The following is a 17,082-nucleotide window of genomic DNA, read 5'->3' as shown; positions in this document are numbered from 1 at the left end:
TTTTTTTTTTTGTTAAGAATTACTTTATTTAACTTTATTTCTTTATTTTAATTTGACCAGCAAGGGACAGAATGAGAGAGAGAGAATGAAAGTAAGAAAGCAAGCCACCAGGTCCAGGACTCGAACTGCAGTCGTCAATGTGAGAGTCCAGGGCCCTTAACCAGCATACTACCTACTGGCCCCTCCGGAGTGAGTTTTAATCCGCCGGGGCCGAGACTCGAACTGCAATCAACTACATGGGAGTCCAGTGACAAAATCATTATGCCACCTACTGGTCCCGCCAGCATAATTTTCAAGCCTCTGGGTCCAGGACTTGAACCACAGCCAGCCCTGTGGTAGTCCACTGCCTTAACTCAAGCCTGGTGCATGTGTGTGCATGCCCAAAATCCCAAGAGAAGAATGGAGGAGAAGGGATTGTAGATGTCCGTGCACCATGGGGGGTGATTTCTCACTTTCTCTGTGTGTTTCTCTGGCAAGCGCACATGCCCTATAGCCAAAACAAACAAACAAGCAAAAACTTCTCTCTGAGGCCAGTAGGTTGCATAGTGGTTAAGGTACTGGACTCCCATGTGGCCCACTGAAGTTCAAGTCACAGACCTGGTGGCTTAAAACAAACCAGGAGCATGTGTGTGGATGCCCAAAATCCCAGGAGGAGAAGGGATTGCGGTGTGGCTATCCCCCCTGGGTGAGGAGGTGATTTCTCACTTTCTCTCTGTCTCCCTGTGTCTCTGGCAAGCACACACACCCTACAACCCTCCCCCCCCAAAAAAAAAAATCTTTGGGGCCAACAGGTGGTCTGGTGGTTAAAACGCTAGACGTCCATGTAGTTAACTATGGTTTGGGTCCCCAACCTGGCAACTTGAAACTCATGCCAGGTACCTGTGGGAGAGGACAGTGGAGGAGAAGGGGTTGCGGCGTGGCCATCCTCTCTCTCTGTCTCTCCCGCAAGCACACACACCCTATAGCAAAAATCTCTCAAAAACAAAATTGATTTCTAGGAATTGGGGCCTCAGGATAGGTAGGCTCCCAGCCAGCAAGATGAGAGGCATGCCTGGCGTGTTCAGGTCAACCTGGGATCTGAACCCTGGACCTCCTGTATGGCTCTGATATTTTAGACAGCAGTCCCCAGCTGCCTGTGCCAGCGTGACTGGGCCTGAGTTAAATATGATCGTGGCCATTTAACACCAGGTTGAGGTGAATCGCCACGTGCAGGTTCACACAGCTGATGGGACACAGAGCGAAGACCGGAACTCAGAACTGTTGACCTGAAGCCAGGACTTCCCGTTTGCAGTCGTCACTCTCTGGGGCCACCACATAGTGACTGGATGAGGACAGCTGTGTTTTTTTTTTTTTTTTCGCTATAGGGCGCGTGCGCTCGCCAGACAGACAGAGAGAGACATAGAGACAGAAAGCGAGAAATCACCCCCCCAGGGGGATGGCCACGCCGCAATCCCTTCTCCGTTCTCCTCTCGGGATCCTGGGCGCCCACGCACATGCGCCCGGCATGAGTTTAATCCACCAGGTCCGGGATGCGAACTGCAGTCAGCTGCATGGGAGTTCAGCGACATAGTCATTATGCTAACTGCTGGTCCCTCCACTTGGAACACATAAAGGAATTCTTTTAAAAATAACTCTTAAGTTCAAGAGAAAAACGAAAGCTGAAATGAAGAATTATTCATAATTAAACAGCAATAAGAGTATCATCAAATTAAACCAGTGTTAACGCATGAAAGAAAAATGTGTAAGACATTTGTTTATACAAACACAAAAAGCCCCCCAAAATGAACTAAGTAAGCATTTCATTTAAGGAGCTGGGAAAACAACAACAAAAATTAAAAAGCTAAAGGAATTAATAAATGAGAAAAAGTAAAAAAAAATACTAAATAGAAAATAGATTCAACCAAAAACTATAGGTGTCTGTACAATAAATGAAACTGTTTTGTAGAAAATAACCATGTTTCATTAATTAAAGGAAGAAGGACAGAGGTCACTATAAATGTGAAGGATACGTTTTTGTTTTTGTTTCGGAGAGGTTTTTGCTCTAGGGTGTGTGCACTTGCCAGACAGACAGAGAGAGACACAGAGACAGAAAGTGAGAAATCACCCCCCCCCCAGGGGAGATGGCCACGCCGCAATCCCTTCTCCTTCGTTCTTCTCTCGGGATCTTGGGCACGCACTCACACGCGCCTGGCGTGAGTTTAAGCCACCGGGTCCAGGACTCGAACCGCGGTTAACTACATGGGAGTCCAGCGACATAGCCATTACTCTAAGTGCTGATCCCAAGGATATGTTTTTAAAATGATGATAATATGAAGTATGTGTCCCATATTTTAAAGTTTGAAGAAATAGATGATTTTCTAGGAAAATTTAATTGCCAAAATTTTCTCAAGGAGGGAAAGAAAACCTGATTAGCCTTAGTCCTTTAAAAAAAAAAATCACTGTATTCATTCAGATTGATTAATCAGCTCAACTAATGCTTCAAAAAGGTCAGACAATGTCCACATTGTCTCAGCTGTTTTAGAAACAGTATAAAAACGAAAGTTTCTTAGTCATTCTACAAGACCAGCAGAGATGATTCTAAAACTAGGGAGAGACATTATAAAAAATCAGAAACTATAGTTCAATCTAGCTTACAAATAAAGATGTAAAACGCTTGAAATACTAACATTTAAATGCAGCACTATATTTATTTTACTAATTATTTTAAAAATTTGCTATAAGGGATATGCACTTACTAGAGAGACAGGGAGGGAGAAAGAAGGAAAGTGAGAAAGCAAGTCACCAGGCCTGCAACTCGAACCATGGTCGGCCATGTGGGAGTCCAGTGCCTTAACCACCATGTCACCTCCTGGCCCGCAGCAGGGTATTAAACGCACAATTCTCATGATCTAATAATTAATTCCACAAATGAAAGAAAGAAATTTCCAAGGTTAGCGATCAGCAGAAGGCGCAATAGTTATATCATTGGACTCCCATGGAGTTGACCACAGTTCAAGTCCTGGACCTGGTGGCTTAAACTCATGGCAGGAGTGTGTGTGTGTGTGTGTATGGGTGCCCATAATCCTGAAAGGAGAATGGAGGGGAAAGGATTGTGGCATGGCCATCCCCCTGGGGGTGATTTCTTGCTTTCTCTCTCTCTGTCTCTCAGGTGAGCGCACATGCCCTATAGCAAAAATCTCTCTCTCTAAAAAAAAAGAAACATTTCCAAGGTTAAAATATCTATTAATATAATCTACTACATTAAATGGATTAAATAGTAAAGTTGAAAAGAATGTAATTATCTCAACAGATGCTTTTGAAAAGAGCATGTGTGGATCTAGCAGGTGTTGTGGTGGTTAAGGAACTGAACTCCCACAGAACTCCCGCAGCAGACATGGTTTGAGTCCTGGACCCAGCAGCTTGAAAATCATGGTAAGCACATGTGTATGTGCCCCCAAAATCTTGAGAATGGAGGAGGAGGGATTGTGGTATGGCCATCCCCCATGGTGAGCGATTTCTCACTTCCCCTCTCTCTGTCTCTGTCTCCAGCAGGCGCACACTTCCTATGGCAAATAATAATAAAAATAAAACAAGAACATGTAATAAACTTTAAAATCCGTTCCTGATCACACCTCTTAGAAATTTAAGAATAAAATAAAATTTCCTCAATTTAACAAAGTAACTATAGGACATTTACAAAAGGTAAGTACAAATTGTATAAAAACTACCAGCATTCTTGTGGAAGTCAGAAATAAAACAAGAGAACCTATAAACTACCACTATTCGATATTAAGTTGGAGTCCCTGTCCATTGAAATAAGACATGAAAAAGAAATGAGGGCTGTTAACATTAAAGAGATAAAAACGCCTGTTACAATTACGGACAGCTATTATTTACATCTATGTAGAAAAATCAAGAGAATCAAGAAAGGAATACTACCGATTCAACAAGGCAGCTAAAACCAAGAAACAACATACAAAAAACAAAAAATCAATAGCTTTTCTATATTCATTTCAATACTGATTAGAAACATATTGGGGTATCAGAAAAGTCATGATATAGTTTTCCGTTTTTTCTAGGCAAAAATGCATCATGATGTTCCTGACAATCCAATAGTTAAAAAATAATCTGGCTAGAAACCTAATAAGAAATATATAAGAGTGATACGAAGCATGTGATAAAACTTTTTCAAATGATGCAAACGAAGACCTGAGTAAATAAAGACATACCATGTTCTTGGATAGGAAGACTCAATATTGTAAAGATGTCAATTCTCCCCCAATTAAGCTATAATGTCCATGCAATCCCAATCAAAATCCCAATGGGATTTTTTTTTTTTAATGGAACTTGACAAGCAGAGTCTCAAGTTCATCTGAAAGAGAAAATGTGCAAGAAGAGCCAAGAAATGTTTTGAAAAAGAAGCTCAAGAGAAAACTTGTCCTATCAGTTATTAAAATGTAAAAACAAAGAACCCCAAACTGTCCTAAGCTATAGTAATTATAAGTGTGGTATTGTTAGGGTTTAAAAAAAGAACACACTGGGACCAGCAGTTAGCATAATGGCTATGTCGCTGGACTCCCACGTAGTCAACCGCGGTTCGCGTCCCGGATCTGGTGGCTTAAAACTCACGCCGGGCACATGTGCATGCGTGCCCAAGATCCTGAGAGGAGAATGGAGGAGAAGGGATTACGGCATGGCCATCCCCCCTGGGGGGTGATTTCTTGCTTTCTGTCTCTCTATCTCTCTCTGTCTGGCGAGCACACATACCCTATAGCAAAAACCTCTCCAAAAAAAAAGAGATAAACCATTGTTCTAAAATAAAGTTTTAGAGAAGATACAAGAGGACAGATTGAGTTTTCTTTTTTTATTTTTTAAAAATCATTTTGTTTAACTTTATTTATTTTACTTCTTTACTATTTATTTATTTATTTATTTAAATTTGTCCAGAGAGGGACAGAGTGAAAGAGAGAAAGAGAGAGTGCAAGCTGCCAGGTCTTGGACTTGAATCTTGGTCAGCCATGTGGGAACCCAGAACCCTTAACTACCACGCCACCTGCCGGGTCCTATTTGAAGTTTTTCTAAGCAAGATACCCAATCTAAGAGTCATAAAGAAAGATGAACAATTTGATACCATACGAATTTTAAACAGATTTTGATCGAAATAATTAATATAGAAATGGAGCCACAGAGGCCACCCGGTGGTGCAGTGGTTAAGGAAGCTGGATCCCAGAAGGCTGACTATGTGGTTCGAGTCCCAGGCCTGGTGGCTTGAAAACCTGTCAGGGCACATGTGCACGCATGCTCCGAATCCTGAGAAAAGGGAGAAAGGGAGGAGAAGGGAATGCAGTGTGATGTTCCCCTATGGGGGAGGCGTCTTCTCACTTTCCCTCTCTTGGGGTCTCTGTCTCTCTCTGGAGTGTGCACGCACCCTCTGGTATAAAGGGGGAAAAAAAAAAAAAAACCCAGCACAAATCATTAATGAATGTCTCAAAAACTTAGGGAAAAATGAAAATTTCTCTAAAATTAAATACATCAAGGACATTAAACATTCAGGAACATTCCACCTTCCTCTGAAAACAATGAAGATAACACATAGATAATATCATTTCTCCTCAGAGGAAGTGAGGCACCTGAGAGCAATAAGGGGTGGAGCAGTGTGTTTCTTAAGATATACTTTGGGGGACCAGCAGTTAGCGTAATGGCTATGTCACTGGACTATAGTTGACTGCGGTTCAAGTCCTGGACCTGGTGGCTTAAACTCACACTGGGCGCGTGTGCGTGCATGCCCATGATCCCGAGAGGAGAATGGAAGAGAAGGGATTGCGGCGTGGCCATCCCCCATGGGGGGTGATTTCTCTCTTTCTGTCTCTCTGTCTCTGTCTTTCTGGTGAGTGCACGTGCCCTATAGCCAAAAACAACAACAACAACAACAACAACAACAACAAAAAGATATACTTTGGGGGGCTGGCAGGTGGTGTGGTGTTTAGGGGCACTGGACTCCCATATGGCCGAATGCAGTTCAAGTCTCAGACCTGGTGGCTTGCTTTCTCGCTTTCCCTTTCTCTCTGTTTCTTTCTCTAGTCAAATTAAAAAATAATAACCATAAATAAAATTAAATAAATAATTTATTATTAAAAAAAAAAAACAACGATATACTTGGGGCAGTTCCACAAATCCTTTCATTTGACCTGTATTTTGTGACAGAACTTAAAAGGAATAGGTAATTTCACAAAGGAAGTTGGCTAGAAAAATGTATTCCATTTATATAAAGAGTCCATTTATGGTGATTTTAAACTATGTCCACCAATCCTTTGACACTTTTCCATTCGGAAAGTGCAGCCTGGGCCAGCCAATGGTGTGGTTCCCACATGGTTGGCTAGTTTGAATCCCGGGCCCGATGGCTTGAAAGACATGCCAGGGGCCAGCAGGTGGCGTGGTGGTTAAGGTGCTAGATTCCCACACGGCCGACCTTGGTTTGCGTCTCGGACCTGGTGGCTTGCTCTCTCACTTTCCCTCTCTCTCTGTGTCTGGTCAAATGAAAATAAATGGATGAATAAATAAAAATTAAAATAAATAATTCTTTTCCTTTTTTCTTTGGAAAGAGAGTTTTGCTATAGGATGCGTGTCCTCTCCAGAGACGCAGAGAGACAGAAAATGAGAAATCACCCCCATCCCCGCTCCCCAGGGAGGATAGCCTCACTATAATCCCTTCTCCTCCATTCTCCTTTTGTGATTTTTGGGCATGTACACACATGCATGCAGTGTAAGTTTTAAGCCACCAGTTCTGGGACTTGAACCGTGGTGAACTATGTGGGAGTCTAGCAATGGAACCATTACGTCATCTGCTGGTCTCCAAAAAATAAATAATTCTTTTTTTAAAAAAAATAATTCTTTATTTAATTTTATTTCTTCTTCTTCTTCAATTTGACGAGAGAGAGAGAGAGAGAGAGAGAGAGAGAGGAGAGCAAGAATGGAAGCCGCCAAATCCTGAATTCAAACCATAGTTGGCTATATGGGAGTTCAGCACCTTAACCACCATGCCACCTGCCGGACCTATGAGTGACCCATCTTGCAAGTGAATCTTCCAGCAAGTTAGTTCTACAGACTGTAGTCCAGCCAATGGTTCACCTGCAATTTTAAAACTGGCCCTGAGCCAGCTCCACTCAGCTAAACCCTATCTGTGCTAGATAGCAAATGTTCATTGCTTTAAGCAGCTACATTTTGAAATGACTGCCGTGTAGTAAGAGATAAAAAGTGCAAAATTGGGGATCAGCAGGTGGCATGGTGGTTAAGGTGCTGGACACTCCACATGGCTGACCATGGTTCAAGTCCTGGACCTGGTAGCTTGCTTTCTTACTTTCCCTCTCTCTCTCTCTCTCTCTCTCTCTGGTCAAATTAAAAAATGAATGAATAAATAAAATAAAATAAAATGAAATAAATATTAAAAAAAGAGCACACAATCTATTTGACAAAAAAGCATGATCCACAAGTTTTATTTATTTATTTATTTATTTTTGGAGAGATTTTCACTGTAGGGCGCGTGCGCTCGCCAGACAGACAGAGAGAGACATAGAGACAGAAAGCGAGAAATCACCCCCCAGGGGGGATGGTCACGCCACAATCCCTTCTCCTCCATTCTCCTCTCGGGATCTTGGGCACGCACGCACACGCGCCCGGCGTGAGTTTTAAGCCACCGGGTCCAGGACACGAACCACGGTCGACTACGTGGGAGTCCAGCGACATAGCCATTATGCCAACTGCTGGTCCCTGCATGCCTTCTTTTCTGAGGGAACTCCCTATTTCTCTTGATGGAAAGAGGCTAGAGCTCCATCATGAGAACATAATTGTGGGCCGGCCCCTGGTGTGGTGGTTAAGATGGCTGGATCCCACGTGGCCGAGTGCGTGGTTCAAGTTCTGTACCTGGTGCCTTGAGAAACATGCTGGGCATGTGTGTGTGCATGCCTGAAAAATCCCAAAAGGAGGGAGAAACGGAGGGGAAGGGATTGCAGTGTGGCTATTCCCATGGGGGGGGGTCTCCCTCTCTCTCTGTCTCTCTCTCTCTGTCTCCCTCCAGCACATGCACTCTCTGAAAACATTTTTAAAAGAAAAAAGAAAATGTAATCCTATTTTCTTGAGAAGTGAAGGAATGGAGCTAGGGAATGCCAGGGCAGCTGGAAATTTAGAGGAGAAATCTCAGGAAGGAGACAGCTACATATAATGAGACGGAAACACAAACTCCCCTTGGCCACTTGGCTGACCCCCTACCTACATATCTGAAAATACTTCAATAACTCTGAGAGGAAAACAACAGCAAAAAGGCTAAATGGGTTAAGAAGGTATTGCAGCGGGACCAGCAGTTAGCGTAATGGCTGTCACTGGACTCCCGTGTAGTCGACCGCGGTTCGAGTCCCAGACTTGGCAGCTTGAACTCACGCCGGGGCGTGTGTGCGTGCGTGCCCAAGATCCCGAGAGGAGAATGGAGGAGAAGGGATTGCGGCGTGGCCATTGCCCCGGGGGCTGATTTCTCGCTTTCTGTCTCTGGTGAGTGCTCATGCCCTATAGCAAAAAGCTCTCCAAAAAAAAAAAGAACTACTACATCTCTGGCCAGCAGATGACATGTTGGCTAAGGTGCCCGGATCCTACATGGCTGACAGTGCAGTTTGAGTCCCGGAGCTTGAAAAACACGTCAGTGAAACCAGCAATTAGCATAATAACTATGTCGGTGCACTTCCACGTAGTCAACCGCAGTTTGAATCCTGGACCCGGTGCCTTAAACTCATGGTGGGTGCGAGCGTGTGCGTGCGTGCCCAAGATCCCGAGAGGAGAATGGAGGAGAAGGGATTGCGGCATGGCCATTCCCCTGGGGGGTGATTTCTCGCTTTCTGTCTCTCTGTCTCTCTCTGTCTTTCTGGCGAGTACATGCGCCCTATAGCAAAAACCTCTAAACGCAAACAAAAACAACACGTTGGAAGCATGTGCATGCGTGTCCAAAACCCCAGAAGGAGAATAGAGACCAGACTGCAGGATTGTAGCGTGGCTATCCTCCCTGGAGGGCGATTTCTATCTTTTTTTTTTTTTTTGGAGAGGTTTTCGCTATAGGGCACGTGCGCTTGCCAGACTGACAGAGAGAGACATAGAGACAGAAAGCGAGAAATCACCCCCCAGGGGGAGATGGCCATGCTGCAATCCCTTCTCCTCCATTCTCCTCTCGGGATCTTGGGCATGCACGCACACGCGCCCGGCGTGAGTTTTAAGCCACCAGGTCAGGGACGCGAACCGCGGTCAACTATATGGGAGTCCAGCGACATAGCCATTACGCTAACTGCTAGTTCCCCCTGGAGGGTGATTTCTCACTTTCCCTCTCTTTGTCTCTCTCCAGGGAGTACATGCGACCTACAGCAAACTAAAAAAAAAAATGAACTACCCCAAAGGAGGGAGACCAGTGGACTCAGTCTAGAGATTTCTAATACAGAACACGCCCTTGGGGGTTAATCTTGCCCAAGAATGACAGGTCCCAGTCACGCCCAAGGTTTCCAAGAGAAAAGGAGGCAGAGAGTCCTGATTAAGCAAAAGTTGGGGCCCCCTTGGGACCAGCAGATGGCGTAGTGGTAATGTCACTGGACTCCCACATAGTTGACTGTAGTTCGAGTCCTGGACCCGGAAGCTTAAAACTCACACCGGGCGCATGTGCGTGTGTGCCCAAGATCCCGAGAGGAGAACGGAGGAGAAGGGATTGCGTTGTGGTCATCCCTCGTGGGGGGGTGATTTCTCGCTTTCTGTCTTTCTAGCTTTCTGCCCCTTCTGAAAAAAACCTCCTCAAAAAAAAAAAAAAAAAAAAAAAAAAGTTAGGAACCACTTTTCAAAACTGCAAAAACTACCCCCGGCGCTGGGTGATCCAGAGTAACCTGAGTCTAACTTCCCCGTGGTGCTGCTTATAAGTGGAGCTGAGGGTGCCTGCTGTCCTGGCGAAGTCACAGCAGTGGGAGCAATGGTGTCCTGCAAGGGAGAGCCCAAAACCTCCCGGCCAGACTGTGAGACACCCTCCCCTCTGCCCTCACCCTCAACCATCCCAGGCTTGGCCATGTGCCCCTAGTGGGACTCCAGAAGACTTGGTGACTGAGCCGCCATGCTGCCAGGCTGCAGTCGGGGAAGTCGGAGCATACTCTACTGCCCCATCCTGGCACCAGCTCGACTTGCGAAAATGGAAATAAATACCAAGCCCCTTAACGGGACCCAGGAGAGCTGACTCTCCTGCTGCGTGAGGCGAGAGGCATGGTGGCTGCAGGGAGCACCTTGCAGATTGGCGAGGGCACAAGCTGGCCTGGAGTCAGGTGCACAGAGCCACGTGGAGGGGCAGGAAGGGAACCGGAGAAAGCCCAGACAGAAACAGAGCAGCTGGGGCGAGTCTCTAATGCCATGTGTCGCCTGGATAAAGCCAAAGGGCAAGTCAGAGGTGACCGGCAGGCTCAAGAGGGAGTCGGGGCCTTAGTTCCAGCTGGAGACCGTAAACCCGGCTGAAAAGACACAGAAAACCACCCGGACCAGCAGATGGCATAATGGACTCCGACAGTTCAAGTCCCGGGCCTGGCAGCTTAAAACTCATGCCTGTCACATGTGTGCGAGCCCAAAATCCCAAGAGGGGAATGGAGGAGAAGGGATAGGGGTATGGCCATTTCCCCCTGGGGTAGGGTGATTTCTTGCTCTCTGTCTCTCTAGCAAGAGCATGCACCTTATGGCAAAAATCTCTCTCTAAAAAAAATAGGGAGCCATGGACGGATTAAGAGCAAGGCCAACCCGGCCTTAATAGAGGGACGGTCTGGTTGCAGCAATGAGTCGGTGGGGCTAGCCTGACCACAGGACAGAAAGAGAGGCCCTTTCTGATGGGCCTGGCGGTAGCTTTGCAGCCCAAACTGGGAGCAGTCTGTCCTGAGGCCCCGTCCACGGGTCTGTCAGGGTCCAGACCACAGGAAGTGAGGTCGTTGGGGCCGCAGAAAGAATCTCTCAGCTCCCCCCACTCCACCCCTCCAGCCCCAGGCCGCCAGGCTCCGGGCCTTACCTCCAATCTTGGCGTTGTAGGCGATGCCCACGATGCAGTAAGAGTTGTTGGCGGAAGCGGCCACTTCTCCTGCACAGCGCGTGCCATGTCTGAATCGAAGGAGAAAGCGAAGTTAGGGTCCCTCCCAGCACGTATGTGTGACCTCTGAGTGAGGCCTGCTTCCAGAGCAACGGGAGTCCGTTGTCCCTAGCCTGGAGATGGTCTCTGTCCCCTCTCATCACGGCCTGCCTTGGGATGGGCCTCAGGGTGGCATTTGCGCCTCCCTCTGGCCACCCTGCAAATGGCAAGCCCTTGCTCATGGGAGGTCTCTCCTGGCGACTTCCCTGAGCTCCAAGCCCAAGCTGGAGCCCCTCTCCCCTCTCCCTGGCACCTGCCAGTGGCCGACTAACAACAGGTCACTCGGCACGTACAAGGATGGCGTCAATGCCTGCCCGACACGTGGAAGGACAGAGCCAAGGGACACTCGTCTCTCCCATCTTGTCCCCAGTATGGCGACAACACCAGGCTCGCCCAGAATGGCCTCCTGCCATTCCATGGTCACTTAAGCAGGAACTGAGGACGAACACACCAAACTGGATATTTAGTAGCAGCAGGGGGGACTATGCAGAAATGACCAGAAAGACAAATTGTTTTCTCATAATGACCCCCTTCTCGACATGTGATGTGGGTCCGTCCTTCGGCGGGAGGCCAAGACATAGACCACCGGCAAAAGCAATCTTGAAGCAGAGTCCACAGGCAATGAGAGTCATCGGTTCAAATATAAAGAAAACCATCTTAAAAAATTGTCATGGGGACCAGCAGTTAGCATAATGGCTATGTTGCTGGACTCCCACGTAGTCGACCGTGGTTTGAGTCCCGGACCCGGTGGCTTAAACTCACGCCGGGCGCGTGTGCGTGCGTGCCCAAGATCCCGAGAGGAGAATGGAGGAGAAGGGATTGCAGCATGGCCATCCCCCCTTGGGGGTGATTTCTTGCTTTCTGTCTCTCTGTCTCTCTCTGTCTTTCTGGTGAGCGCACGTGCCCTATAGCAAAAACCTCTCCAAAAACAAAAATCGTCCCGGGTCTGCAGGGTGGCGCTTTGGAAAGGAGCTTGCAGGCCCAAGGCCAGGGCTGTTCAGTGTCACAGCGCTCGCTGTCTCCTGCTGGGACTCGGGGCCACCCTTCAAGGGTCACTGTGTGGGATCTGGACCATTTCTTCTGTCCTCCCCGGGTGTCACCAGGAAATCGGTCCCCATGCCCCAGGCATCCTCGCTGTTTCACTGAAGGGCACCTTGGCACGTGAGGCCGGGAGAACAGCCCTGAGCTGGTTCTGCAGCTCTGGGACCCTGTGGCCTCTTTGTCAAACACAGGCCACGCTGGTGCCTCCTGAGCCCCCCTGTACAGCCCTGGGCAAGCGGGCAGCAGCTTGCAAGCCTCAGAACGGAGCCAACGCCAGCTAAAAATACCACGGTGCAAGGATGCCCGTTGGCAAGCGTCTTCGAGTCCTTCGTGTGGAAGAAAGAAAGGGCTTTTTAAAAATTTCCTCTAAATATTTCTGGAAGAATGGCAAGCACTCAGGACGTGGCAGAGAGAGAGGACAAGCAGGCACAGCTAAGTGGATTCCCAAGACTGACCCTGGGGCTGCCAATGACCACCCAAGCCATCTGATTTTAACTGACTTCACCGCACTTATAAAATGATGGGGCCAGGACCAGCAGGTGGCATGGTGGTTAAGGTGCTGGATCCCATACAGCCGACTCTGTGGTTTGAGTCACGGACCTGGCAGCTTGTAAAACATGCAGCACATGGCATATTAGTTAAGGGGCTGAACTCCTGCATGGCTGACGATGGTTCGAGTCCCGGACCCGGTGGCTTAAACTCACACCAGGCATGTGTGCGTGCGTGCCCAAGATCCTGAGAGGAGAATGGAGGAGAAGGGATTGCGGCATGGCCATCCCCCTGGGGGGTGATTTCTAGCTTTCTGCTCTCTCTCCGTCTTTCTGGTGAGCACACCTGCCCTATAGCAAAAATCTCCCCCCCCCCCAAAATAATTCCATGGAGGGCGGCTGGCAGGTGTCAAGGTGGTTGAGGTGCTGGATTCCCACATGGCTGACCACGATTTGAGTCCCAGACCTGGTGGCTTGCTTTCTCAATTTCCCTTTCTCTTTCTCTCAGTCTCTCTGTGTTCAATTAAAATAATAATGATGATTATGAAGAATAAAATTAAATAATTATTTAAAATATTAATAAATGAAATAAAATATCCCATGGGACCAGCAGATGGAGTAATAGTTATGTCACTGGACTCCCACGTAGGCAACCGTGATTTAAGTCCCCAACCTGGTGGCTTAAACTCACGCTGGGCGCGTGTGCGTGCGTGCCCAAAATCCTGAGAGGAGAATGGAGGAGAAGGGATTGCGGCGTGGCCATCCCCCCTGGGGGGTGATTCCTCGCTTTCTGTCTCTCTCTTCTCCCTGGCGAGCGCATACACCCTGTAGTAAAACTCTCTCAAGGGGCTAGCAGTTGGCATAATGGCTAAGTCGCTGGACTCCCATGTAGCTGACTAAGGTTTGAGTCCCTAGCTCTCCCGCCCTCGGCACCCCAGCAGGTAGAAGGGCCACGGCCCGTCACTTCTCCAGGATCCCTCGAGGAGAGAAAGAGAACACAGGAAGAGGACGCAGAGTGACATACTTGTTTTCGTTGCTGGCGTCGTATCGCGGAGAGGGGTCATAATCGTTCCCGTTGACATCGTAGCTTGCATAGGAATCCTGAGAAAGGAGACGTTGAGGAGTGAAGAGAGATGGCAGGGCATGCTTCAAGAAGTGATGTTTATGCTCTGTTAAAAACTACAGGCTGGGGCCAGCTGGTGGCATGGTGGTTAAGGCACTGGACTCCCACATGGCCGACCACAGTTCGAGTCTCGGATGTCATGGCTTAGTTTCTCACTTTCTGTCTCTCTCTGCTTAAAACAAATAAATAAATAAAATAATTCTTTTCTTTCTTTACGTTAAGAATTTTTAAAGATTTTTAACTTTATTTATTTACTTACTTTAATTTAAGCACAGAGGAACAGAGTGACTGAAAGAGAAAGTGAGAAAGCAAGCTGTCAGGACTGGGACTCGAACTCTGGTTAGCCACGTGGGAGTCCAAGCGCCTTTAACCACCACACCGCCTACTGGCCTCTAAATAAATAATTCTTAAAATAAAAAGAAAGATGAGTTAGCAGGTGGTATGGTAGTTAAGGTACTGGACCCCTACGTGGCCAACTGTGGCTCGAGTCCTGGACCTGGCAGCTTGCTTTCTCTCTTTCTCTCTCTCTTTCTCTGGTGAGTACACGTGCTCTATAGCAAATTAAAAACTAGTAATGATAACTAAAATGAAAATAAATAATTTTAGAAAACTAGAGAAGCCACATACTATCTATATGGTTATATTTATTTTTTTGGGGGGGAAGAGGTTTTTGCGATAGGGCACATGCGCTCACCGGAAAGACACAGAGAGACAGAGAGACAGAAAGCCAGAAATCACCCCCCTGGGGGGATGGCCACACCACAATCCCTTCTCCTCCATTCTCCTCTCGGGATCTTGGGCACGCACGCACACGTGCCCAGCAAGTTTTAAGCCACCGGGTCCGGGACACAAACCGCGGTTGACTACATGGGAGTCCAGCGACATAGCCCATTACGCTAACTGCTGGTCCCTCTGCTGTGATTTTCAAGCCACCAGGTCTGGGACTTGAATCACACAGTGGGCCATGTGGGATCCAGCTACCTTAACTACCATGTCATCTGCTGGCCCCTTTTACTTTTACAAAAATGATCCTTTATTTAACTTTTATTTATTACTATTATTTTAATTTTGCTATAGGACATGTGCGTATGCCAGAGAGAGAAAAAGAGGGAAAGCGAGAAAGCAAGCCTCTGGGTCTGGGACTCGAACCGTGGTCAGTCAAGTGGGAGTGCATAACCCTAACCACCACGCCACCTGCTGGTCCTGGCCCCTTCTACTTCTTGTCTATGAATTTGACGATCCCAGGTCCCTCAGATAAAGGGACTCACAGAGGATTTGACCTTCTGTGACTGGCTCACTGTGCTTGGCACCAGGTCCTTAGGGCTCAGCCATGTTGTGGCACGTATCAGAATTTCCTTCATGTTCTATTTTAACGCATATGTTTTTGTTTAAATACTTGAAATCATATAGCCATAACACTTTGCATCCTCTTTTTAAAACATATCGTAAAAACTTTCCAGTGGTGTCATCGTTTCCAAACTGTCACTTTTCCAAGGGCTATACAATTATCTTCCACGCGGATCCAATATGGTTTACTGAACCATCTAAAGCACCCAGGGTCCTTAGGGTTATTTAACAAAATTGTCGTATTTACTAGGGCCAGGCTTCCTTCGTTTCTTGGGGAGAGGATTTTGCTATAGGGCGCGTGCACTCGCCAGACAGACAGAGAGAGACAGAGAGACAGAAAGCGAGAAATCACCCCCCGGGGGGATGGCCACGCCGCAATCCCTTCTCCTCCATTCTCCTCTCGGGATCTTGGGCACGCACGCACATGCACTTGGTGTGAGTTTAAGCCACCGGGTCCGGGACTTGAATTGCAGTTGACTACGTGGGAGTCCAGCGACATAGCCATTACGCCAACTGCTGGGCCCTCTATGTTTTTCTTCTGTGAGAGATTTTTCATATAGGGCGTGTGTGCTTGCAGGAAAGACAGAGACAGAAAGCGAGAAATCACCCCCCCAGGGGGGATGGTCACACCACAATCCCTTCTCCTCCATTCTCCTCTCGGGATCTTGGGCACGCACGCGCACACACACACACACGTGCACCTGGTGTGATTTTTAAGCTGCCGGGTCTGTGATTCAAACTGTGATCGACTACGTGGGAGTCCAGTGACCTAACCATTATGCCACCTGCTGGTCTTGCTATGTTCCTCTATGCAAAAATGCCCATGACTTTTCCAACAATCCTGTATGTATATATTACGTACATATAATATACATAACATGACTTTTCAACCCAATATATATATATATAATAAATATATGACACATAACATGACTTTTCAACCCAATATATATAGTAAATATATGACTCTTTTTTTTGGTTTTGTTTTGTTTTATGGGGGGGAGAGGTTTTCCCTATAGGGCGCGTGCGCTCGCCAGCCAGACAGAGACATAGAGACAGAAAGCGAGAAATCACCCCCCCAGGGGGGATGGTCACACCACAATCCCTTCTCCTCCATTCTCCTCTCGGGATCTTGGGCACGCACGCACATGCGCCCGGCGTGAGTTTAAGTCACCAGGTCCAGGACGCAAACCGCAGTCAACTACGTGGGAGTCCAGCGACAGCCATTATGCTAACTGCTGGTTCCCATAAATATATGACTCTTCAAACATGTGCACGAATGTCAAATGACTCTCCCTGGTACCAAGAATGGTGACAGTAGAACCCTCCCAGCATGGCTTTTTCTTTCTTTCTTTCCTTTTCTTCTTAAAAGAATTATTTATTGATTTCCATTTGTTATTATTTTTTAAATTTGACCAGAGAGAGACAGAGAGAGAGAAAGGGAGAGGGAGAAAACAAGCCACCAGGTCCGGGACTCGAACTGTGGTCAGCCATGTGGGAATCCAGCACCTTTAACCATCATGCCACCTGCTGGCCCTCTTTCTTTCTTTTATTTGCTGTAGGGCACATGCTCATATTGGAGGGGGACAGAGAGAGAAAGTGAAATGCACCCCGCCCCTCCTGCCACCCCGGCCACCAGGGCACCAGGCTGGCCTCCAGGCCTGGCTTTCTTTGTTGGCTGGTTTAATGGGGGGCGGGGCAGTTTACTCGCTGCCTCTGTTTTCTGTTTGCCCGTCTGCAATGACGAGCACGGAGGGGCGTCTCCGCGAGTCCGTGCCGAGGTCTGGCTTACGTAGTTCGGGGCCAGGTCGGGGTGGTTGCGCTCGATGCCGTCGTCCAGGATGGTGACCACCACGTTCTTCCCCGTGTAGCCCCGCCTCCACGCCGCCTGCACGTTCATCTCCGCCCGGCAGCCGCTGGTGTTCTCTCTG

General features: G+C 47.6%; 1 protein-coding gene across 2 annotated transcripts in view; it reads right to left on the bottom strand.

Annotated features, from left to right (window-relative positions):
* Positions 1-17,076, bottom strand: part of PCSK6 (proprotein convertase subtilisin/kexin type 6) — a 125,367-nt gene extending 108,291 nt beyond the window's left edge. For both annotated transcript variants that reach the window (XM_014593384.1, XM_027766060.1), the window contains exons 1-3: positions 16,944-17,076; positions 13,706-13,782; positions 11,036-11,124 (exon numbers count right to left, since the gene is read on the bottom strand). In XM_014593384.1, coding sequence (XP_014448870.1) covers positions 11,036-11,124; positions 13,706-13,782; positions 16,944-17,051 — 274 coding nt within the window. In that variant the 5' untranslated portion in view covers positions 17,052-17,076. The remainder of the gene's footprint in view (positions 1-11,035; positions 11,125-13,705; positions 13,783-16,943) is intronic.
* Positions 17,077-17,082: the final 6 nt, after the last annotated feature.

Source organism: Tupaia chinensis, unplaced genomic scaffold (genome assembly GCF_000334495.1).
Source record: "Tupaia chinensis unplaced genomic scaffold, TupChi_1.0 Scaffold140464_1, whole genome shotgun sequence".
NCBI classification, from domain to species: domain Eukaryota; kingdom Metazoa; phylum Chordata; class Mammalia; order Scandentia; family Tupaiidae; genus Tupaia; species Tupaia belangeri.
This window is presented reverse-complemented; position numbering and strand designations above follow the sequence as displayed.